Source organism: Budorcas taxicolor, chromosome X (genome assembly GCF_023091745.1).
Source record: "Budorcas taxicolor isolate Tak-1 chromosome X, Takin1.1, whole genome shotgun sequence".
NCBI classification, from domain to species: Eukaryota; Metazoa; Chordata; class Mammalia; order Artiodactyla; family Bovidae; genus Budorcas; species Budorcas taxicolor.
Window position 1 is genome coordinate 99,154,846 of NC_068935.1, and position 26,505 is coordinate 99,181,350.

At 34.9% G+C, this 26,505-nt stretch overlaps 1 protein-coding gene across 6 annotated transcripts in view; it reads right to left on the reverse strand.

The window, feature by feature from the left end:
* The window catches only part of KDM6A (lysine demethylase 6A), a 176,585-nt gene that overhangs the window by 42,270 nt on the left and 107,810 nt on the right, over window positions 1-26,505 (reverse strand). For 2 of the 6 annotated variants that reach the window (XM_052663511.1, XM_052663509.1), the window contains exons 9-16: window positions 15,068-15,161; window positions 12,573-12,699; window positions 7,237-7,335; window positions 6,894-7,113; window positions 5,601-5,756; window positions 4,943-5,038; window positions 3,923-4,024; window positions 2,875-3,270 (exon numbers count right to left, since the gene is read on the reverse strand). In XM_052663511.1, the coding sequence (XP_052519471.1) occupies window positions 2,875-3,270; window positions 3,923-4,024; window positions 4,943-5,038; window positions 5,601-5,756; window positions 6,894-7,113; window positions 7,237-7,335; window positions 12,573-12,699; window positions 15,068-15,161 (1,290 nt within the window). Of the gene's footprint in view, window positions 1-2,874; window positions 3,271-3,922; window positions 4,025-4,942; window positions 5,039-5,600; window positions 5,757-6,199; window positions 6,335-6,893; window positions 7,114-7,236; window positions 7,336-12,572; window positions 12,700-15,067; window positions 15,162-26,505 lie in introns of all 6 variants that reach the window. The other 4 variants (XM_052663513.1, XM_052663510.1, XM_052663514.1 and 1 more) reach the window with 2 other exon arrangements.

Sequence of the window (26,505 nt, forward strand, 5' to 3'; positions counted from 1 at the left end):
ATCCAGGTGGGTGTCAAAATTTCATGTATCATCAAATTTCTACTCAGAAGCTAATCAATTAACAACTTTTAATAATTATAATATGCAAATACAAAAGTAATCATTTTATTACACTGCCTTTAAATGCAAATCTAGGTTATTTTAAGCTATACATTTTTTTAAAGAGGACTTGCTGAATATACACCTACAATTTACATAATTTTACTTTCATACCTTAAGTGGAATCTGTGAATGAACTCTTTGAAACTATCATGTAAATTATTATAAATCTGCATTTCCTCCCATCATCACAAGCTAAATAGTAGATATATCATACGTGTCTATCAATGGTCTAGTTTTCATCACAATTTGAGAAAACTATTTGAAAAGGCATAAGACAGTACTGAAAAAGTCTCTAATTATATTAATGCAGAAATAGAGGCTCCTCAGCTTCACTAGTTATGCAGCAACTTCATCTGGGAAACCTCTGATTTAGAATCAATTCAACAGAATTTTTAGGCAACTTTTCCAATTGTATTATCTAAATTAAAAAGCTCCTATGGCCACCGGCATTGAAGGGTCTGCAAAGCAAAGACTGGGGCTCTGCCACTTAATATTCAGTCATGTACAGAGGCTTCATGGTCTGCAAACTGAGGGTTCTTTCACTAAAATTATGGTTTTTTTTAACACCAAAAACAACTTTGTATTGGGGTACAGTCAATTAACATTCTTGTGGTAGTTTCAGATGAACAGCAAAGGGACTCGCCATACATATACATGTATCCATTCTCCCTCAACCCCCCCGCCCATCTAGGCTGGCATGTAACACTGAGCAGAGTTCCCTGTGCTATACAGGAGGTCTTCGTAAAGATAGCAAATTTCCAAAGTGGGATGAAGGGAGTTGTTTACTTAAAATCTCAGCAACTAAGGAAACCAGGGAATTAGATGCAATAAAGAATAATAATAGAATCATTATGTTACGATCATAACAACAGTTCTTATTTATTAATTACAAATTATACCTTAGCACTACAGGAATCCTAACAAAAATCTCATGTTATCCTTTTATCAATCCTTTAATGTTTAAAGACACTGAACCTTCAAAATCCCATCCTCTCACCTACCCAAACAATTCTCTCCTTTTTCTCCTGTGTTCATTTCCTCACATTACCAACTCAACCTGTAACCACTGATTGATTCACACTTTGATCACAGCCCCTTCCTTGAAAGACTTGGCTTTAAGGGCATCACTCATATTCTCCTCTATCTCCTATTATCCTCACAAGTCACTCCTCTTCTAGTTTTGTTAGTTTTCCAATTTTCTGACCTATTATATTGGAATGCCCCAAGGCTCAGTTTTGAGTTCCCTTTTTTTCCCCTATCTATTCTCACCCCTTGGTGATTTCATCCAGTTTCCTTCATCTTCCCTAGTTTATCAGGCTAGCTTAAGACTCCCGTTTTTCTCATACCCACTCTATTATCTAATCCTGTTGGTTCTACACCCAAATGTACCCCAAAGTTGACCATTTCTACTGCTGCCACTCTGGGTAGAGCCGCCACCATCTCTTAACATGGATTATAACAGTAATCTCCAAATGGGTCATATCATTAGTATTTTTGCCTCCTTTAGCCTATCCACAGTGTACTGGAGAGGATCTAGTCAGACCACCTCACTCCATTCAAACCTCCCTAGAGTTTCCCATTTAACTCAGAATAAAATCCAAAATGTTTATACAATGGCCTACAAGGCTGAAAATGATTCAGCTAGCCTGTGTCCAAACTGGAACACATCTACCTCTCATCCTGCTCAGCCATGCTTTTGCCACCTTGATAATCACTAAATATGCAAAACACGCTCCAGCCTTAGGGCCTATTGCTCCTTGTTGCTCCCTAAATCTGAAACACTCTTATCACAAATACCTTCAAGTGTGTGTGCACATGCTCAGTTGCTAAGTCATGTTCAACTCTTTGTGACCCCATGGACTGTAGCCCACCAAGCTTCTCTCTCCATGGGATTTTTTTCAGGCAAGAATACTGGAGTAGATTGCCATTTCCTCCTCCAGGAATATCTTTAAGGCTCACTTCTATAACTCTTTCAGGTCTTTATTCAACTACCCCTTCCAGCGAAACCTTCCCTGACATTTCTATTTATTAATGCAACTCCTCTACCACCAATCTCTAGTACTCCCCAGCTCCATTTTCTAGTATATTATTCCAGAGAACTAATGGTAACATTACCTTATATTCCATATGTAATGCCTATTTATTATCTGTTTATGTACATGAACTAAGACATTTTTAAAAGTTCTTAGAAAAAGAACTTGTTTTAGTTTTACCAATAGTAAGTCAAATATCTCCTTGTAGTAGACTAATAAAAGTATAAGCAATTTGGCAAGACATATTCGCAACATTTCTTTTAAAAGCTCTTTGATCCTTCAGTCCTGCTTTGGTGCACCTGCTCCATGGAAACAATCCAAAACACAGGGAAAACTATGAGGATAAATATTCAGAAGTAAAAACTTTTCCTCCCATCAGAGTAAATACTTACCACTTAGAATAGCACTTGATCTAAGTAGGCAATATTTACAGAAATGAACTAAGAAACATTACTATAAATGCTTAAGATGCCATTGTAAACTAGCAGTGAGCTTTGGAGAATTGTATGATCTATTTTCTTTTTCTTTTAGAAATTTATAACATTACCTATGTGTGTCTTACATGAGAGAAAAAAAAATCTACACACAATACTGAGTCACAATGTAGTAATCACACTGTAGTACTATAAATGCTTATAAAAAGTTTCCCAAACTTTTATTTCTCCTCTCAACATGCATAAAATCAAGTAAAGACAACTATTGTGTGAGAAGCCAACAAGGCAATTAGTCCTTCTGTTACCTGAGTGGAGTTAGATAGTTGGTTTTTCCACGGCTCCTCTGCGCTGCTGGTCAGGTTTGTGCGGTTATGAGGTAGAGTGAGTGCGTTTCGCTGCAGGTAAGGCACGTTTCCATTACTTCCACTTCCTGTTATGTGATTATTGCCTATCAAAATAGTGTCTGTACTTCCCAGCGTTCTTGATGTGCTACAGGGTACATGGCCTGCAGAAAAGGGTCCATTGGCCAAAGGCTGCCCAGGGCAGGCAGGGCGGACTCCTGGCTGAGACACGCTAGGCACTCTGGTCAGAGCAAGCTGTGACTGCTGGCCAGAGACTGAGTTTGTAGGCAGTGATGAGTCAGCTGATGGCCCGTTAGGAATTCCAGTAGATCGTACCTGTGTAACTCCTGTTTGTCTCATCTGTCAAAAAAACAAAACAAAAATAAATGCTGCCTGTGTGGCCCATAACGGACACAATCAGAATATGAAGATATGTAACAAGATAATCTCTGATTTTACCCTAACATTTAATTTCTCTAGGTTAAAAAATACCTTTTTAAGACAAGCAATTGTGTTTCTTCACATTTAGATTAGCTTCCTCAGAAAAGCAGGAATCTACTTAATATTAAGAAATATCCTTTTAGTAAATGACAAAAGAAATCAGTTGAAAATTATGGAAAAGAAATCAAATTTTTTACAGGTCTCTTCCCCATCACAAAATAGGGTATCTTGAATTTCCATTTTATCACATTTGTATGCCAGATTCTCTGAGTTAAACAAACTTGAAAGAACCTTGCCTGAGTTTAGGATGTAGTTTGTTAAGTATTACATGCAAAATAACATGTAAATTAATAAAATACTAAGTCATGTTCAAAATCAAATTTATAGCTGTTTTTTTTCCCCTAAAAATCTCTGTCCATTATCAGTATTTTAAGAAGCACAGATAATTAAATCCCACTGAACACTAGTACAAACTAGAGGTGGGCATAAACATACTCTCTAAAATGATATTCCAGTCAACAAAAATATTCAAATGCTAACAAATTTTAGGGGAAAACAATGCTGTACACACTTGGTGTTGCTGCATTAAGACAAACTGACTTTCCAGCTGTTCCAGCATCAGTTTCTGTGCTGGATTTAAATTATTTCTATTTGCACGGAGCTGTTCCAAGTGCTAGAAGAAAAAGAAGAATACAGTCAAAGACATATCTAAGAAACAAGCTCATTATTCTAAGCAACCTTTCTATAAAACTCTGAACGCTGTCTAGTCAAAGATACTGATTTCTGACCAGTGGCAATCAATCCCAAGATGAAGTCCTTTAAGAAGTTTGAGAAAGTTAAGGAATAAACATTTATCTCAGAAGGTTTACTGTAATGGGATCTTTGAGATAAATGGGCATGAGATTTTACTCATTAATAATTATCAGGGTTTACACAGAAAGTTCTTTAAGCTTAAAAATGCTTTATGACAAGTACTCTCTAAGAAGCACTGTATGGAATAGGAGTCTGAAGAAAATCTGACTATCCAAAACTAGTAATTTGCCTAAGTAAAAGTATGACACCTACATAAAGAAACATGATGTAGTCATAGAAGAATTAGGATGCTCTTAATATACTGACATGGAAAGGTCTGCATAATACACTGTTTAACAGTATATACAGCATTTTATCATTTGTATAAAAAGAGAAGAAAAATAACATATGAGAGAAAGGAGATGAGTATTTGCTTGGACATGCATGACATCTCTTGAAAGACAGATAAGCAACAAGTTAATACTGGTTTTCGGTTAGGAGGGGAACTGAGTGGGTAGGGATAGAAGCAGGAGAATTTATTCTATATACTCTAAACTCATACTTAGATGGTTTGAACCATGAGAATATATTGGGGGGTGGGGCAGAGGTTAAGTGGAAAAAAAAAGGAATGAATTATCTCTATTACTCTGGTAAATGTGGGCTCATTTCACTTATGTACCTATTAACTGAGTTTACTGCCATTCAGTTTTAAGAATTAATACTTAAAAAAACTTAGAACTTTAGTACCTCTACTTTTCTTTAATAGAAAAGCAATCTGTCAAAAGCATGTTTTACATACCTGTAATTTCTGTGGTGTCAAACACCATGAATGACCTGGTTGCTGTACTGGAGGATGTGACACTGCATGGCCACTACTCCAATTATCAGAAGTATTCTGAGAAAAATTGATTTAAAAAAAAATTAAAGAATATTTGGTTAAATCCACAGAGTTAACATAATGACTAATGGAGGTCAAATGACTATGAATTGGAATATTTACATATAAAAAAGATGTTATGACATTTAGTTCTTTTAAAAGTAATTTTACATGCATAGTAAATTTGGGAACTTAAAACTTAAGAAAATATTGATTCTTTAATTAGCCACCCAAAAAGGCCCACCCCTAAACTATGGCCCAAATGACTAACCTAAATACCACACTGTCCACTAGGTTTAATGTTAAGTTTATTTTAATGTCAGTAGAAAGTGATGATGAAAAGTTGTGTTGAGATCTTAACGGCAGGGAGATGAATAAAATGATTTGATGAATGCAAATTTATCCCTACTTTCCATATTTAATATGATACTAAGAATTTGGAATGAAAAAATTCAAGCCCTTCACTCATTGATGTCCACAGATTTAAAATAAAGGACAGGAGATGTTCAAACTGCACAAGTTCAGGGCAGTTAGGAATTTCTTTCTTGGCTGGGATTTTCTATTTCTCTAAAATATATACCTTTGTTGGACTAGATGTTCTTTTCCTCTTGGCAGGACTGGACAGGTCATCTACTTGGCTAGAAGGAATCATGTGTAGTGGCAAGGATTGCTGTGAAATTGGTGTCTGACTGAGGCCTAATACAGGTTCAGTATTTGGATGATGAGGTTTACATGCCTAAGAATCACAGAAGGAAGACAAAAATAGGGTTCTATATGTTCTTAATTCATTCCTTCAAATTATACAACTTTACAAGCTGCATACTTTTCAAATCTATGTGGACATCGCTGAATGGTAATTATTGAAAATCAAATGAATCATCAATGGAGTAATGTGTACCTTCCTTTGAAAAACTTGTTTCAAAAATTAAATAAACTGCAGCATTATGTTAAGAAATTTCCTTCAAAATCATGAAAATGCACAAAGGCTCTAAACTGGCACCCCAAAATTTCTTCCCATATCAGAGGGAGTTTTAATTTGATCTAAATTCCCTTCACAATTAAATCAAGAGTCTTCTCATTAATAAAAGCTTCCTGTGCTTAGTAAAATACGCTTGACTACTACAGATTGAAAAGAACCCTTAAAGCTGGGCACCTGCAGAACATAACCCAACTTCTCACCTGCTGTGCTGTGTTCATGGCACCCTGCCTGGAGGTAAGCTCTGCGGGGATTGGTAGGCTCCACGCCTCCTCAATACTAGGAAGTAATTTAGTTTTATTCTGTAGACTACCTTGTGGAAGGTTACACAACTGAGCCTAGGAAAAATTATGTAAAAAGCAAATTTAACACAAGCCTACTTGAGTAAGAGCAAGTCCACTAAATCTTCCTAAATGCTATAACTAATTGTTTTTAAGAAAATAGATCCTTAATTTGGGGTTTCAGAAAGATACTAAATATAATGAGGGAAACGGGAATATAAACCTTTGTGAGAATTAAAACAAAGCTGAGCTCTGTTTTCAGAGTTCTTATAGCTGTCTTCTCATGAAACTCCAAGCAAGAGTGAAAGACAGTGTTCGTGTTCTTTTCTCTAAAATGCTATGACAACTTAAAAATGTAGACAGTACATAGAAAAAAATTATGTAAATTAATATGCATTAACAGGGTAAATGCACAAAAGAGCATCTTTTAAAATACTGTATATCTTACTTAAAATGAAAAGTAAAATAATATTACAAGCTATGGTATGTTTACAAAATATGGAAACAAGTTATAGACATCAAAACACAACTAGACAAACTTCCCAGCCACCCTCCTCCTGCCTGAGTGTCATGGGGAAACATGTGCCTTTAAAAAACTGCTATTTAAACATTTTACCTGTAAATACTTAATTCGTGCTGCAAGTGCAGAGGTATTACTACAACTTTTGCTTCTGGTTGCATTTAAGTAGCATTTAATGGCATCCTGAGGCTGGTTGCAGGATTCATAGAGTGTGCCTAGGTCCATCCAGGCTGCAGCATGGCCATGGTCCAATTGTACAGCACAAATATAGGCCTGTAAAGCATCCATAGGCTGATTTTGCTGTTGATATAGCACGCTGGAAAGAGAAATTAACAAAAAATAAGTCGACTAAAAAGAATGGGTTAGCTTTACGAAATACATTATATGTGACGCAACTATTGTTTATGAATTATACCATTATTTCTACACAAAGTCTTACCCTATTGAACACCATGTATCTGCACTTGCTTCTGACTTATCAATAGACTGCCTGTAAGATATAAAGGCATCCTGAACTTTCCCAATACTTGAATAGCACCTAAGAGGGGAGGGGAAAAAATAAGAAAATATGATTAATATGCACTGATTAATTAATGCACTGAAAGACTGTCCAAGCAAATAAAAATCTAATAAGCTTACAAATTTATGTGAAGTGTGAATATACATGACAATAACACTATAATTAACCCTTCAATAAGCTGTATTATAGACTATCTTTAGTGTTTAACAGTGCAGCATACTTTAGCACCTATTAAAATAGTTAAGTGCCATATCACTTCAATACAATAATATTGAGAGATATATGCACACCACTCTACTTATACAACTTGATCTCTGGTTTTCCAAAGAGTAAGAAATTAGTTTAAAACCAAGAAAAACATTCCATGTTGGTAAGACTTGCTGAATCAGATTTCAGTTTTCCTTTCTTAAATAATAAAAATAAAGGCAACAACTCTTTAATACATACAAGACACAAACGTAAGAAATAATATCAAGCCGACTATCAAAGATAGTATAAAACAGGATTAAGCACAGTACTTAATGACTAGTAAGGGTAGCAAGGTATGATTAAAGTTTCAGAGAACTGCCATTTTTCTTAATGTAGATGTACCTGATGGATATATGAAACAGCAGCTAAAATTATAAAAATACAGAAATTAATGTTTGGCACTAAGGGAAAAAGGAAAAAATAAAACCCAGTCCATCGTCAAGGAGTTTACAATTTAGCTGAGGATTTAAGACACATTATAAATAGTATGATGCCGTTATCAGATGGCTACCACAGATAATAAGTGGTTTGAAAATTTAGTGTAGGGTAGAAGAGACCACACTACACACTACTGGGTTTAGGAAAGATAAGAAAGGAAAGGGCAAGAGTAAAGGATTGGAATGTGTGTAGATGCATACTGTTTAGATCAGTGATTTACAATTACCAGCTAGTTTACAGCAATTTGGTCAAGCAAACAAAATGGGACAAAAAGACATATACAAACATACATACATACATTTTCCATTAAACCAATATTTGTATTGTAATTGACTTACTCTGAAATACTACTGACTGAGTAAATAGCGAAAAAAAAAAAAAGTAAATGTCAAGTAATCCAAAAGTCTTGAGAACCACCGAGTCAGGCAGAGAACTTGAGAAACAGCATTTTGAAATGTTGCTTGAATAGCATGAGCAAAACTTATATAAGTTGCATCTTATATCACATATATATATATAGATATATCTTATATATATAAGATAGCATAGATATAAACTGTAGACAATTTTAAATCCAATCCAAGAATATCCCGAAGTTTCTTCTTCTAACAAGGGGAATGGCATGATTAAAGTATTTTATGGGAATATTTATTTGCTAAAAATGTGTAGCAATAAACTAAAAGTGAAAAAAATTATAGACAGTAAAAAAGAAGGCAGCTATATTTACTGGCTTGGAATAGGCCCAAATTAGGGTGAAAGTAATGGAAGTGACAACAAAGAAAAAGAAGAAACAATAAACCAAAACACAGATAAAAACTTTGTGATAGACTGATTAGATATTCATGGGGGCAGAATTATAATTTAGTTTTTAAGTCTGACAAATGTGGGGGTGGGGGAAGAATGGTGATATCATTGACAAAAATAAAGAAGGAGCTGGTTCAGAGAAGCAAATGATGAACGTGGTTTAAAATATGCTGATTTTGACATGTGATGTAGACATTAAAACGGGTAATGTTAAGTAAAGAATAGGAAATACTGTCCTGGTGTTTAATACTTTGAAGTGTAGAAATCAAGATTTGGAATTCATCCACCTGGAAGACAGGGTATAAGAACACAGGATACCTACCAAGAAGAGGTAAAAATAAGCCTGAAAAGTGAAGTGAAGTAAAAGTCGCTCAGTCGTGTCTGACTCTTTGTGACCCTATGGACTATACAGTCCATGGAATTCTCCAGGCCAGACTACTACAGTGGGTAGCCTTTCCCTTCTCCAGGGGATCTTTCCAACCCAGGGATCGAACCCAGGTTCGATCCAGGTCTCCTGTATTGCAGGTGAGCTCTTTACCAGCTGAGCCACAAGGGAAGACCATGAGATCACTAATCTGGGGGTTGGGGCAATATAAAGAAAGGTGAGTGACAGAAACAGAGGCAATGTCAGAGAGTATCTGTAAACTGTTTTATGAGGAGAGAATTCAGGACAAGAGAGGATTAACAATGACAAACAGGGACAGACACCACAAAGAAAAGAAATGTTTACCCAACAGTAGAAAACATGCTCTGTTTGTTTTCTTAATTAAATCAAAGCCAATCTCAGATTTATAGAGCAAATTCACCTAACTGCTGGGAGGAATAAGCAGTAAATCCCACAACCTATGTTTTCATACTTGATTCCTACAAAGTGAAAGTAGGGAACCAATGTGCCCAAATACAAATTCCTCAATCCAACTATCAAACACTTTTCCTCTAATAAAACTTAAACAGGCTCCCGTGAGACAGCACTGTGTAACTGAAAAAGCTCTGGGTGTTGAAGCAAGGATCTAGTTTCTGCTCTGCTACTAATTACCTGCATGACTGTGACCTTGGACAAAACATTTGACCCCTCTGAGCTCCCTTTCTAAAACGTGCAAAATGACAAGGTTTAGAGGGTGAACTAGGTGACCTCCTGGTCCCTCCTAGCTCTAACATTCTATAATTCTGTGATAACACAGTCAATAACAAAGCGCTAGTTTAACAGCATTACCACATTACACTTTCATTATGATATACACATGCCAAACGACAAACAAATGCAATCTTCAACACAGACCTGATGCAGAGATAAGTAACAAAGTGCCTCAGAATAAGGTCATCGAATCCCAATGACATTTGAGATCTTCCTTCAGAGCTTTAATAACTTCTAAAATCTAATTTATTTATAAATATTTTCTCATGACAAAACAGACTTGAAGCAACACATTAGAAGTCAGTAAAAAGGGTAAGAAATGTAAACAAAGAAAGTCTAAAACAGTCCTCAAATTATATTACAGATAAAAAATACTGAACACCAACATGATAATCTTGAACCCCCAAACAAGTTAAATTGGAAGAAATATCCTTTATCTGAGAAGTCAGCAAAGTATATTTGGAAAATTCGATCCAGAAAGGTTCAAATAAAAAAGCATCTCAACGATTTCAAATGAAAAGCCACTTGCAGGGTAGGAGGACGACACACCTCCTATGGAATAGTGCTCACTGAGCTGAAAATTACAGAATTACTAAAGTAGTAATTTGGGGGAATTCCCTGGAGGCCCAGCGGTTAGGACTCTGTCTGGTCTTTCACTGTGTGGGCCCAGGGTTTGATTCCTGATCCGGGAACTAAGAACCCACAAGAGGTGTGGCAAAAAAAAAAAAAAAAAAGTAATTTTTGATATTTCAAAATTCTGTATTCATTTTAGATGCATAGAATTAAGAAAAAATATATTAAAAGACATCCACACTATTATGCTATATTAAACTACTAATCTTTATCTTAGATCTAAAGAAAAATACTTTCTGATACACATTCCTTTTAATCTATATTAACAGAAATTTTCATATATAAACATTAACACTAGAGGCAATGACTAAGCAAAACCCTACTCTGTATGTAGTACTAGAGCTCCTTTTTGGTCAATATACAAAGCCTCTCACTGCACAACACTAACAGTAATAACAGAGCAAGCTCCAAAGGCAAATGGTGTTCAATTAGATCATTTATCTCATTTACTAAATAGCCATTTACCAGGTAATAAGATACAAAGATGGTTAAGATTCAGTTTCTACCCCAAAGATCTTTAACGAAAGAGAAAGACAAAGTTTAGACTCTCAAGCTTTACTAACGAGCAACTGAATTTAGATGACTTTATAAGCCTGGCAAGGAATTAGAAAATTACTACTAAAAATAGCTACTTTCCCACTTAACTATTATAGGATATTATTAATGAATAATAAAAAATTTTTTGAAACATCTTAATATTATTCCCTGTCATACAAATATACTTTGCCAAATTTAAAGGAAAAAAAGAAATACTAAAATATAAAATACTAGAGTACTAAAATTAATGTGACTGTACAAAATACTAAAATTTAATGTGACTATATGGCTAACTCAATCAAAGTAAAATACTCCTACAGAAAAAAAGAATGGGAAAAAGTTTAAAATTAAAACAAAACAGGGTAATTTCCAAAGAAAACATAAAATTAAAACCTTTAGCATGGGAAGGTTACCTAAGAGATCTAACCCAGGGCTTCTCAACCTCTGCACCATTGACATTTTGTGCCAGGTAATTTTTTGCTGTAGAGAACTGTTCTAGTAGCATTTTCCATAGTTGTGATAACCTAAATCTCTCTACAGACATAATGAAACGTCTCCTATGGGGCAAAATAGCGCTTCCCATCCACCCTACCACCATTGCGAACCATCAATCTAGTTCTCTTATCAACAGAAAACTGAAGCCTCAAAACGTTTAATTGTTCAATCCAAGATTCCACAAGTAGTAGCCAAGACTTGAATCCAAGTACCTCAGATAACTCCTAGTAGACTGATCTTTCTACCATACTGCAAAAGCTAAAACCAATTAAGAACTAAAATACAATCAGATAACGGTCCAAAAATATATTTTATCAGAAACATATACATGAGATATATTTCAGATTATCAGTAAGCAAAATTCAGACATTCAAAGTACAAGAAAAGTTTATAGACTTGCAAAAAAATTTTTTCCACTAATGTCACTTCTCCTTTCCAACAAATTGAATAATAGTGTATCTATTTTCTCATTGTAAAACTTCAAATACAACTATGACTTGAAATCTACTATTAATGTCCATTCTATCTAAGGTAAATATCACTAATCAAAAGGATAATGGGCAAAGTTCCACTAACTACTGGTAGTCAGCAGGCAGAATGAAAAATTAATTCTCTGTTCTATTTAAATAGACATATGAACACTAGAAATCAAAAGGAAAGGCATTTAAATACCTGACTGAATAATTAGTATCTGCCAAGAGTTTTTGAAAACCAGAAATAATTTAAGTCAAATGAAAATCCAATAAGCAAAATAGGAAATATCCTGATGGACCAGATGACTGTATAAGAAAACTACCACATTCAGGAGTTCTTTTCTTTTTTATCTAGAAATCTTCGTTATAAAATATTTAAAAGGGAAAATATACTGATCACATTATTAGTACACGGATATTTCAGATAATTCAAAACTCTTAGCTGCAATAAACAAAAGCAAAACCTGAGTTTCTGATAAAATCAGTCTTACCTTCCAAGGAAATACCAGGACTGGCCAGAATTAGGATCTGCTTCCAAGGACTTTTGGAGATACTGAATAGCATAGCTTTCCTTGGTGGCTTTATCTCCCAGGAGATCCACAGTATGATGCATCCATCCTATAGTAAATGATTAAAAATATGTACATAAATGACTTAATTACTCTACTACTTAAAAGATTATAGAGCAGAAACAAATGCATAAAAAAATACTCTTTTTAGTCAATTTATTCATTTAGCTTGGCATACACACTCCTGAAATTTAGGACCATAATTCTGTCCTAAAAAAGTTTGCCTTTAAGGTTCAGTCAAAGCAATGAAGAACTTTCATTCCAGAGAAATTAAAACAATTTTAAGTACTGACTTGTCACTTAGTAGATTACCAACTACAGTTCTATTCTTCTCTGATTTTTGTACTTGAAAAAATTTCAAGATACAAAACAAAGAATATAAGATAAACCTTATTTACTGTTTCATGTAAAACTTAATCTGCATTTAAAAATCTCTATTAACACAATGTTTATTTCCAAGGAGTAAATATAAAGCTGTATCATCAATGACAGTTCAGAGTAGAACACACAACATACAATCCTACCTTATTGGCACTGGCTACATATATTCACAACTCATGTAAAATAAAAATTACAATCATTTGACAATTTTTTTTAAACTATAAGACTATAAGAAAAAGTCCATTCAAAATGCTGCAAATAAAAATGGTACAAAATGGGTAACACAAATCTTTACTAAACAAATTTAGATAGTAACAAAATCTCACTTATCTGTGGAATCCAAAAAAGTCAAATACACAGAAGCAGGGAGTTGAATGGTGGTTACCAGGAGTGGGAAGATGGAGGAAATGGGGAGATGTTGGTCGAAAGAAACAAAGTTGAAGTTATGTAGGATGAGTAAATCTAGAGAACATACAGCATTATGACTGGATGAGAGAATAGATTTGAGGTGCTCTCACCATAGGGAAAAAAAAAGGTAACTGTGTGAGGAAATGGATATGTTGGACAGCATGACTGTAGCAATCATTTCACTATGTACAGGTATATCAAAACATCATCTTGTACACCTTAAATAAAACTGTTATGATAAAACAAGCTGACTATGTAAGTAATCAAAACACTAGATCATGGAATACCAGCACATGGAATAATTTGACTTAATTTGCCAGGGAATCATATTTCAGTTGTGGATCAATTCAAGTTCACAAAATCAGCTGTTTTTCATGTATAGTTCACAGTACACAAAACAAACAAGGACCCTTATTTTCTGATATTTATTATAGTTGCTGCGCTCCAAAAGAAAGAGGGCTGAAGTATCATGTTTTATGGAAATATAAGTCAATCACACCCTTATTCATCTGTTCCTCCCTTACCTCTCCTACTGTTACTACTAAGAACAGGACCTAGAGTAACAGACTCTAAAAGGAGTTGCTTAAGCATCAGTGACAAGCAAGTAGGAAGAATTGATGTGCAGGCATAAATTAGCCTCAATAAGGGAAAGTATTTTCCGTTTCAAAACCATGAAAAGTTTACCTATACAGTCAGCCAGAGAGGACAGGTTTGTGTGCATTTTTGCTACTGACACATTCTTCAGTGCAGCTAAAATGCATAAAACCTTATTTATAAATAATGTGAATTTAAAAAGTTTATATTCACATTATTAGCTGAATGAGTAAGCTATCTCAAGGCATCACTTTGTTCTTTTTACCTAAGAACACAAAATCTTTTTTGCTGTACTAATAAACTTATTTTAACTTAAATATACCAATTCACATTATTTAAACTCTGCATGTAATCATTAAAAACAAATACTTGACTATAATTTTTTAAAGTATGGATAACTCATGGAAATTCTACCCAGAGATTAAAGACAAAATTAAAAATGAAAGTTTTATATGAAAGCAATGTTTTTATTTTGTATAACTGATCACATAGTATGCATTAGTATCATGAAGTGATAAAATTTAAGCTTAAATAATTTAAAAATTACATTAAAACCAGTCATGCTAACGACTATATTCCTTCATCTTCAACATGACAAAAGAACTGTGTAGAGAATCTATACTTTAGATATTCCACATTTCTTACATAAAGATGTTTTAGTTAGTATTATTGACAGAGCTATGAAAGCAAGCTCACCAATCACTAAGAGACTAGGTAAATCACTTAACTTCATTGAGTACTAATGGTATCTGGCACCAAGAAAGCATTCAATCCCCCTCACTCATGGTTAAGTACCAGTGTATAATTTTGAGCATTTAAAAGAAAAGTTACACTAAAAAATTGTAACAACATTGACTGTGAGATAGACAATACTCAGCAGAAGGTAGAAATATGACGAGTTCAGATAATGTCTATCAACTTTGGAAAAGGAAGGAAAAGAAATAGGATACATAAGTCATTTATTTACCATCAGTGACATGTAAAAACCATAAAGCAATGTACTTATAACACACTAAGTGAATATTATTACATACCCAACTGTTGTAAGACAGTTGCTTTTACTTGTGCAGAAAGGTTTTCTGTCTGCAAAAGTTGTTCATAAGCTTCCTTTGCAGAATGATACTTCCTCTAAAAAGCAGAAAAAAAAAGATTTAAAGAAAATAAATTAACATCTTTAAAGAATTAGCTCATATTAAGTCTTAAACAATAATGATATTTCAGTATATTTTAAAAAATCAACTGAAAGATGAAAGTACATTACTGAATGTTCCTCTAACTCTAGATAGTTATGGTTAATAGGCCTGTATTCAGAGTATCTAACACCAGTAAAACATTCAATACAACCAAGTATCATTAAAATATGACCTTTGAGTACTTCAAGTTGAAACCAAAGGATGTGAAACAGCATCATATGTATTCAGTAGAAACCTTATTTCAAATTTTGATCTTTCCCTAGGCTAGTGATATGTGACATGATAATCTCTTGTAATGCTGGGCAGCAGTATTGAGCCACAGCTCCCAGTCAGTTACAAGATCATGAGGGTAAACAATCGATACCCTTCCAACCATTCTGTACCCATACAACCATTTTACTTTTCACCTCAGTTCAGTATTTAATAAGTTACATGAGATAACAACAACAAAAAAATAGGACCTTTAAGAATTTGCCAAATCTTAATAGTTACAAAAGCCAATGAAATTTAAGTTTAAAAGATATAATCATTGGTATATAATATATCCTATGAAAAAATTATAATACATGATTTTAAAGATAAACTCCTCATAACTATTGTCTAATGATGTTTATAATATTTAAGATTCTATGGGCAAAACTCTAAATGAAACCATTTACCCACAGTTCTCACCCCAAAAGTACTAATATGACTGAAACCCATTATTGCCACAGTCTGAAAGCTGAAGACAACTCCACCCCATCCCTCCAAAAGGGGGAAAGTCAAGAAAAGAAAACTTCATAAATATTATTTTTAGAAAACACTTGGCAGAACAATGGATTAAAGTGGCTTTCACTCATATCACTGATAGGACATAGCTGGCTGAGCAAACAAACCTTTCTCCCCAGAAAAGCAGAGACATAAAACTAGCTGTGTGAGCCTCAGGCAAATCACTTGAACTATGACTCAACATCCATACAACAGATGTAATGCCTGATCTTTCTATCTAGAGTTCTTCTCAGGATTAAATGAGATAAAGAGCTATGGAAATAAGGAGCTCTATGAATACAGTATGTCAACAAGGGAAAAAAATGCAAGAACGTCCATTGAGATTAATAGTTATTACTATTAATTATTAGTTATTAATAGTTATTACAAACTTTTATTCATCAGGTATATGACTTCCCTTTAAACATTAATCTGATCTGAAAAAGTAAATTAGACAGTTAGTGAAGGATAAGAATCAAGTTATTCAACTCAGTTCCCTCAACTGCTCAGTATTTGTTGAACACTTAACACATAGCAGAAATTGCTGGGATTACAGGCAAGAATACAGATATGAAAACAAAGCTTATTGTACTGTGTACAGTAAGAATATCGTACACAAGTTATTTCTCAGAAGCAGATAAGCTTAGAGTACTAGCAGATTGGGCAGAAAGTGCAGAGACAAGCAGACAACTTCACAAAGACCTTCCTAAACCATGTTAAAAGACTGTAGACTATATCCTAAGACAATGGGCTACCACTGAAATGAGTTCAAGCAATATAATCAAATTTATATTTTAGGAAGACCACTTTCTGGAATTACCGCAACAAATGCTAAAACATACTTTCAAACACTAGTAATAATGATAATATTAATAATAATAAACCATCATACTTAAAAAACTGGATGGACCGTACTGAGAAACCAAGTTTTATTTCTACCTCATACTATATACAAAACTGGCACCCACATTAAAGACCTAAATATGAAATATAAGTATATAACTAGAAGAAGACAAAGGATAATATTTCCTTGAGATGGGAAAAAATTTATTAGACTTGGCAAAAACCACATAAATCAGAAGGAGGAAGGATCTGACTCAAAACACGTAAGGAGAAAGATAGACAATGGACATAAAAACTAACATGTAAAAGGTGAAAAACATGTGACGTATAAACCTCGAGAAATCAGAAGATGCAAATTTAAATGAAATACTAGTTTCTACCAATTAGACTGGCAAACATAAAGTTGGGTAATTCTTAGCATTGTAGGGATATAAAGGGAAATACTCATGCCTTGCTGAAGGGGATTTACTCATGGAACTAGGTGTGTAAATATGCTACAATCTCAACATCTCATTCTTGGGATATATCTATACACCAAAGGAACCTTCCCTAAACGGCACTATTTGTAGTATCAAGGAGATGGACAACTAGGTCTATCTTACTAGGTGAGTGGAAATGTAAAACATGATGGATGTTTACAGCAGAACATTAAGTAGCAAACAAAGGCAACACGAGTTTATGTGTGAAGGTATTTAGTAAAGTTTTGCCTCTGGTAATGCTGCAGTAACATTTCACAGATAGCATTAAATTCTGGTTAAAATACAAAGGTCAACTATCTACCAGAAAGCACTGAAAAGAAAACAAAATTAGGCCAAACCAGAGAAGTTAAGATTTAAAGGAATGGAATGGCACTGGTTCAGTAACCCCATTTTCCCAGGATGTTGACCTGAAGGCAGGCCCCAAGGCAGGCCCCAACTGGTATCTGGCTGGCTAGACCTCATATAGAAATCAGCAATCTTACTAGCTTGAAAAATAAGAGAAAAGATTTTGAAACTATTACAAGAGCGAAAAGTGAGTGAAGAAGAAACAATCCCAGAAAAGAGATAGAGAGAATATCAACTTCTGCAATTAAACCGCTCAAATTCCTGGTTGACCACTGAACTACACAGAAACACAACAGACGTCCAGCAGCCTAAAAGAACTAAAGAGAGATTTAGCTGCCATCCACCACAGGGATGATAAAGGTTAGTGTGTGACTTGAGCAAAGTTAAAACTGTTTAGTAAAACAAAAAATCAATTTCAGAAAAATATAACAAAGTCACTCTTCACAACACATTATTCATGATACCCAGGATAAAATTACCAGGCTTGTAAGAATCAGGAAATTTTTACTCATGTTCAAAACAAAAAGAAATCAATGAGAATCAGCCATGAAATGACTCAGATGTTGCAATTTGCAAATAATTTAAAAGCAGCTATTTTAATGAAGTTCACAAATGAAACAGAAAACAATCAGTAAGGAATGGACAAAAAAGGCCAAAGCACAGAAAAATAAAAGAGAAACAAAAGGAAATTCTCAAACTGAAAAATACAAATTTCAAATTGTAAAAAAAGAAAAAAGTCGCTGAAGGACTGACTAGCAGAGTGAAGACTTTAGAAAAATCAACAAATTTGAAAAGAGATTGGCAGAAAGTATCCAGACTGAAGCAAAACAGACAAAAGAGAAGGAAACAAAAAAGCCATCCAAGATGTATAAGACAATAACAAAGTATCTACCATACCCCTAACAGGAGTCCAAGAACAGAAAGAATGGGGCAGAGAAAATATGGACAATATAATGGCTGAGAACTTTTCAGAATGGATGACATTAAATCCCATATCCAAAAGACCAGGAAAAACACTGGTAAAAACAGAAAGGAAAAACCAATACCTAAGTACATCATAGTCAGATACTTAAAAACCAAATGTAAAAAGAACCTTGAAAACAGCCAGAGAAAAACCACAAAATACAAAGGATACAACAAGAATGACAGCCAACTTTCTGTTATCATATCAGTAATCAAATTAAATATAAATGGACTAGATAAACAAAGAACAATAGAGACTGACAGAACAGACAACACAAGTGAAAGAAAGCCATAAACATAAGAATTGTAAGATTTGCACTTTTTCCTATAAGGACTCAAACAGACTGAAATAAAAGGATGGAAAACATACAATGTAAACTCTAAATATTAGAAAGCTGAAGTGATTAGATTCAGATCACATTAAGGCGGCTTCAAGACAGAGCACTGCCAGAGATAAAGCGGAATATCTCATAACGATGAAGGACATATCAGGATGACATAACAATAACAAAGCTTTTTAAAAAAATGAGAAGACTGACAGATTTAATGCTGATAAAATATTATTTGTCTATAAAATTTATTCCAATTTCACCAACTGTCCCACTCTTCTGGTCCAGGATCTAATTCAAGATCCCACACTGTGTTCCGTTAGCGTGTGTCTTTACCATCCGCTAACCTGAGACAGCTACTCAGTCTCTGACTTTTCATTACCTTGATATTTAAAGTACTAGCTCATTATTTCGAAGAATGTACCTTTCAAACTAGTAAGTATCTTGTGGAATGATATTCATCATTTCTCATACATTAATTAAAATTCCACAGGAAGAAAGAGGTGTCCCCTTTCCACTTACTTATTCAATTATTCATTTAAAGCAATATGAGCTAATATATTTTATTCTGTACTGTACGCATTATAATTATTTGTTCCTAAACTTGTGTCCAATTTGGTGATTAGAAACCCTATTCCACTCAAGTTGGCTCCTAAAACTTTTCACAGGCCTCATCATTTTTTGAGAACTCCCTTACTTTTTGCACCATGAAATATTCCAGGGCTCATCTTGTAGGTTCCCTCCCTAAGCTCTGGAATTACACACGTATCCCCAAGAATTCTTGCTTTCTTTTATTGAAGAATCAAATTTAGAAACAAAGATCTGGATGCTAGAACATTCACTGCTGTGGAGGGGGGCCTTGCTTCCAGGCACTCACAGCAAACAGAGCTGGGAAATATATTAATGTATACACAACGCATACACATACATACATACTCTTCCACCTATATCTATCTCTACTCAACTCTCAATTTCCGTAAATAACCCTATATTTAGTTTTTACTCCAATTCCAATCCAATAACAGAGTTCAGTCTAGCCTTTCTTCTTTTCTTACCTGTAAGTTCTCTGATAGTGAAAATCTAGCCCTCATTATTCACAATACATTTACTTAGGGATAAGCAATATCCTTATTGTCAAATTCAGACTTAAATCGAAAAAAGTAGGTAAAACCACTAGACCATTCAGTTCAGTTCAGTCGCTCAGCCGTGTCCGACTCTTTTTACCCCATGAACCGCAGCATCCCAGGCCTCCCTGACAATCACCAGCTCCCAAAGTCAAGTGACAAGTATATATATTCAAGGGATTATATCTGGTAGACAGAGTGCCTGAAGAACTATGGACTGAGGTTCAAGACACTGTACAAGAGGCAGTGATCAAGACCACTCCCAAGAAAAAAGAAATGCAAAAAGGCCAAATAGTTGTCTGAGGAGGCCTTACAAATAGCTGAGAAAAGAAGAGAAGTGGAAAGCAAAGGGGAAAAGGAAAGATACACCCATTTGAATGCAGAGTTCCAAAGAATAGCAAGGAAAGATAAGAAAGCCTTCCTCAGTAATCAACGCAAAGAAACAGAGGAAAATAATAGAAGGGGAAAGACTAGAAATCTCTTCAAGAAAATGAGATACTAAGGGAACATTTCATGCAAAGATGGGCACAATACAGGGCAGAAATGGTATGAACCTAACAGAAGCAGAAGACATTAAGAAGAGGTGCCAAGAATACACAGAACTGTACAAAAAAGATCTTCATGACCCACATGACCCAGATAACGACAGTGGTGTGATTACTCACCTAGAGCCAGACACCCTGGAATGCGAAGTCAAGTGGGCCTTAGGAAGCAACAATATGAACAAAGCTAGTGGAGGTGATGGAATTCCAGTTGAGCTATTTCAAATCCTGAAAGATGACGCCGTGAATGTGCTGCACTCAATATGCCAGCAAATTTGGAAAACTCAGCAGTGGCCACAGGACTGGAAAAGGTCAGTTTTCATTCCAATCCCAAAGCAAGGCAATGCCAAAGAATGCTCAAACTACCGCACAATTGTACTCACATCACATGCTAGCAAAATGATGCTCAAAACTCTCCAAGCCAGGCTTCAACAGTATGTGAACCGTCAACATACAGATGTTCAAGCTGGATTTAGAAAAGGCAGAGGAACCAGAGATCAAATTGCCAGCATCCGCTGGATCATTGAAAAAGCAAGAGAGTTCCAGAAAAACATCTATTTCTACTTTATTGACTATGCCAAAGTCTTTGACTGTGTGGATCACAACAAACTCTGGAAAATTCTTCAAGAGATGGGAATACCAGACCACCTGACTCGCCTCCTGAAAATTTGTATGCAGGTCAAGAAGCAACAGTTAGAACTGGATATGGAACAACAGACTGGTTCCAAATCAGGAAAGAAGTACATCAAGGCTGTATATTGTCACCATGCTTAATTTAACTTATATGCAGAGTACAGCATGTGAAATGCTGGGCTGGAGGAAGCACAAGCTGGAATCAAGACTGCTGGGAGAAATATCAATAACCTTAGATATGCAGATGACACTACCCTTACGGCAGAAAGCAACGAAGAACTAAAGAGTCTTTTGATGAAGTAAAAGAGGAGACTGAAAAAGTTGGCTTAAAGATCAACATTCAGAATACTAAGATCATGGCATCTGGTCCCATCACTACATGGCAAATAGATGGGGAAACAATGGAAACAGTGAGAGATTTTATTTTGGGGGGCTCCAAAATCCCTAAAGATGGTGACTGTAGCCATGAAATTAAAAGACGCTTGCTCCTTAGAAGAAAAGCTATGACCAATCTAGACAGCATATTAAAAAGCAGAGACATTACTTTGCCAAAAAAGGTCTGTCTAATCAAAGCTATGGTTTTTCCATTAGTCATGTGTGGATGTGAGAGTTGGACTATGAAGAAAGCTGAGAGCCAAAGAATTAATGCTTTTGAACTGTGGTGTTGGAGAGGACTCTTGAGATTCCCTTGGACAGAAAGGAGACCCAACCAGTCAATCCTAAGGGAAATCAGTCCTGATGCTGAAGCTGAAACTCTAATACTTTAGCCACCTGATGTGAAGAACTGACTCATTTGAAAAGACCCTGATGTTGGGCAAGATTGAAGGCAGGAGGAGAAGGGGACGACAGAGGATGAGATGGTTGGATGGCATCACGGACTTGATGGATATGAGTCTGATTAAATTCCAGGAGTTGGTGATGGATAGGGAAGCCTGGGGTGATGCAGTCCATGGGGTCACAAAGAGTCAGACATGACTGAGCAACTGAACTGAACTGAGTATTTACATAAAAGTTACAGAATTTCTATCCATATCCCTGTGAGAAAGTAACTGTAGTGGAAGATTTGTTTACAGTTCTTTTGTCTCTAGCATCTATGATGATGATTTGCTTTTACCTTTAGCTCTATTATTACAAGGCATGATATTAACATATTTCCTAATATTCAATCAACTTTGTATTTTCTGAATGAATACCACTTGCTCATAGTGTATTTGTTTCATGAGGTAATAGATTGTTTGCTAATATTTTATTTAGTATTTTTATACCAACATTCATCAGTGATAACAGTGTGTGCATTCATTTTTGTACTGTACCAGGTTTAAGTATCAATGTTAATATACACTTTCATCAAAAAGGAAGGAGGGCAAACAGTGTGAAAGTTCTTCAAAAATTTTAACAGAATTACCATATGACTCAGTAATTCTGAGTATATAGTATATATCAAGAAAAGAAAGAAAGAAAGAAAAGCTGGAACAAAAACAGATATTTGCACACTCATGTTGATAGCAACAATATTCATAACAGCCAAAAGCTGGAAATCAACTGACAGATGAATGGATAAACCAAATGTAGTGTACACATACAATGAAATATTACTCAGCCTTAAAAAGGAATGGAATTCTGGCACATGCTATAGTATACACAAACCTTAAAGACATTATGCTAAGCGAAATAAGCCAGACACAAAAAGACAAATACTGTACCATTCCACTTACATGAGGTACCTAGAATAGTCAAACTCATAGAGACAAAAAATGGAATAGTGGTTGCTAGGGGCTGTACGGAGGGAGGAATGAGGAATTATTCTTTATTGGGTTCAGAGGTTCAGCTTGGGAAGATGATGAAGTTTTAGAGATGGACAATGGTGATAGTTGCACAATAAAGTGAATGTATTTAATGCCACTGAACAAATGGTTAAAATGGGAAAATTTATGTCATGTATATTTCACAATAAAATAAAAAAGACATCAAAGAACTATGGTCCATAAGTGATTTTTAGGATCAGACTTTTGTTTCTATTATATCTCAAAAATACACAATAGAATCAGTAAGTGCATAAAGGACTTTATGATCAAATACATGTCTCTCAAGGTCAGACAGAAAGCTATTTATAAGCCCCCGACTATCCTGTTCAAAAAAAGAAGAAATAAGTTTTTCTCCTTTTCTAATGCTCTGGGAACAATCTACAAAGTACTGGAATTCTCTGGTCTTTGAAGGTCTGGTAGCATTCCCCTGTAAAACCAACTGGGCATGGTACTTTCTGCATGGTATTACTTTTCTCTTTTTATGAAAAATGGCTTTTTATAACTTTTCTAACTCCAATGAGGTCAATTTTGCTAGTCTGTACTTCCCTGGGAAACAGTCTACTTCATTTAAGTTTTGAAATCCATCCACACAGAGGTCTGCTAAGTAGTCTCATGTGATTATTCTAATTTCTTCTGTACCTATGGTCATCTTATTTTGTGTATCTGTAGTTTATCTCATTTATCCACTTAATCAAGTTAGTCTGTGATTTACCTATTGTTAATTTTTTCTAGAATAAAAAGATTTTGACTACATTTAATTAGATCTACCATTTTTCTCTTTTAATATCATTAATTCATTTAAAAAAAAATCTTTCTTCCTCACAATATTGTTTTCCTTACATTGATTTTTGTTTTGTTAACACATTTCCTTACACTGAACTAACCTTGAATATATGGAATAAACCCTAGGTAATCAGGACATACTTACTGCATCTTGAAATGTGAGCTTAAATTTTTCTTTCTTTAGAATTTTTGGACTTCTATAATATGCATAAATGAAACCAGTCTACAGTGTGTCAGTAATAACTATGGCTGGATAGTTAGAAGGCAAGGTTAACAATGAAACTAGTAATTCTTACCAAGAGTGTTATTCATAATAACATTATTTATAACTATCTCACAGGAGAATAGTTAAATTAGTTACACTACATCTCTGCAAAGGGATGTAATATAAATCAACATGTATTAATAGGGAGTGATTTCCAAACTATAATACTAAGTTTAAAAAATAAACTAAACAAGATCAAGAGAGAACATACATAATGGGCTATTATTTCAATAAAATATGTGCAAACATATAGATTTGCTTATATATTCAAGTTTCTCTGGGAGAATATAAAAACACTGATAATGGTAGTTGGTAGCTTTTGGCAGGGGACTAGATGGCCAGGGAAAAACAGTAAGAAGGATACTTCACTGTGTATTCTTTTAGGCATTTTCATTTTGGATTATCTATTCAAAACTAAGTAACACTAATAACAAAATTAAAAGGGAGAAATCCTTTACCTTTAATCTTTAAGTTTATTTAGAATTTAGATGGTGACCTATTCAAGTCATTTCATAAATAATCAAGAAAAAGAAATGAAGCCATTAATACTATTAGGAAAAAATGATACTGTGTATGGGGGGGTCTCAGGAAATAAAATGAGAAAGATTAAATAAATGATAAAATATCTGAGAGTGAATCGTAATAATTAAAAGATGTTTGTTCCTTGGAAAGCTATGACAAATGTAGACAGTATAATTAAAAGCAGAGACCTCACTTTGCCAACAAAGGTCCGTATAGTCAAAATTTTGGTTTTTCCAGTAGTCATGTACAGATGTGTGAGAGCTGGACCATAATGAAGTCTGGCACCGAAAAATTGATGCTTTCAAATTGTGGTGCTTGAGAGTCCCTTGGACTGCAAGGAGACCAAATCAGTCCATCCTAAAGGAAATAAACCCTGAATATTTATTGGAAGGACTGATGCTGAAGCAGAAGACCCAATACTTGGACCACCTGATGCGAAGAGCTGACTCACTGGAAAAGACCCTAATGCTGGGTAAGATTGAAGGAAAGAGGAGAAGGGGGCAACCCGAGGATGAGACAGTTGGATAGCATCACCAACTCAATGGACAGGAGTTTGCACAAACTCCAAGAGATGGTGAAGGACAGGGAAGCCTGGTGTGCTGTAGTCCTTGGTGCCACAAAAAGTCTGATACAACTTAGTGACTTAACGACGACAAGGATGGAAACAACTGAAGTGTCTCTCTACAGATGGGATCGAAAAAATGTGGTATATAAATACAATGGAATGGTATTTCACCCTTAAAAATAGAAGGAAATCTTGTCATTTGTGACAGCATGGATAAACCTGGAAGGAATTATGGTAAGTGAAAAAAACAGACAATGAAAGATAAATGCTATACAGTATCACTTCTGTGTGGATTCTTTTTAAAAAGTGGTGAGGTGGGGGCCTGATCTTCTAGAAGAGCGGATTTGCAAGGGCCACCAGGAGGTGAGATGGAAGAAAAAGGGAGAGGTTGGTAAAAGGGTACAAACTTTTATTTATAAGATAAATAAGGTCTGAGGATCAAACATATAATATGATGACTACTGCTGATAACAATGTATTGTACAAGTGAAGTTTGTGAATAGAACTAAAATGTTCTCAATGCACCATTTTGAAGATGTGAGGTGACGGGTGTGTTAATAATTCAGTGGGGGGAAATCATACATATATCAAATCATCACATTGTATACTTCAGATAGGTAGGTAAGTCTTTTTGTTTTCCTTCATTTTTCACCTGAAAATAAAAATCCTTGTTATAAGCACTGAAGTGAAGAAGATTTTTCAATCCTTTCATATGCTTATAGTGTCAGCTTCTTATCATGTAATAATTACATACTCTGCCTAGCACGAATTTTTTTGGTTTTGTTTTGTTTAATCTTAATGGGCACTAAAATTTATCAAATGAAAGAATCAGTGGGGGAAGGGCCCTGTCCCCACATTACCTTCATAAGATTCAAAACAATTAATACCAACAGACAACTCACCGGAAACAATGAAAACCAGAGGACAATGGAATGTAAATTTTAAAGTGGTCATATAAAATAATAAAATAGAATTCCATCTCCAGGCAAAAAACACTCATTAAAAAGAATGGTTAGATAACATCTGTTTTACCTAATGACCGATGAGGGAAATCTCACTAAGAGCTATGAAAGCTGGGGAAAAAAATTCAGAGCTCATCCTTTAGAAGGCAGCAGAGATCTCCTGAGGCAATGAAAGCAGGAGCTAAGACTCCAGAGAAAGAACTCTGGAGAAACAGTTTATTTCTATAGCTGCTTTCACCCTAGGGCCTTAACTGATTCAGCAGTTGACAAGGAGACAGTGATTAGCAGGTAAAGACTCTGCTCCACAACGTGCACATGATTCTCAAATGTACCCTGTCAAGCCGGATAAAATCCCTGGATTAGTAAAGTATC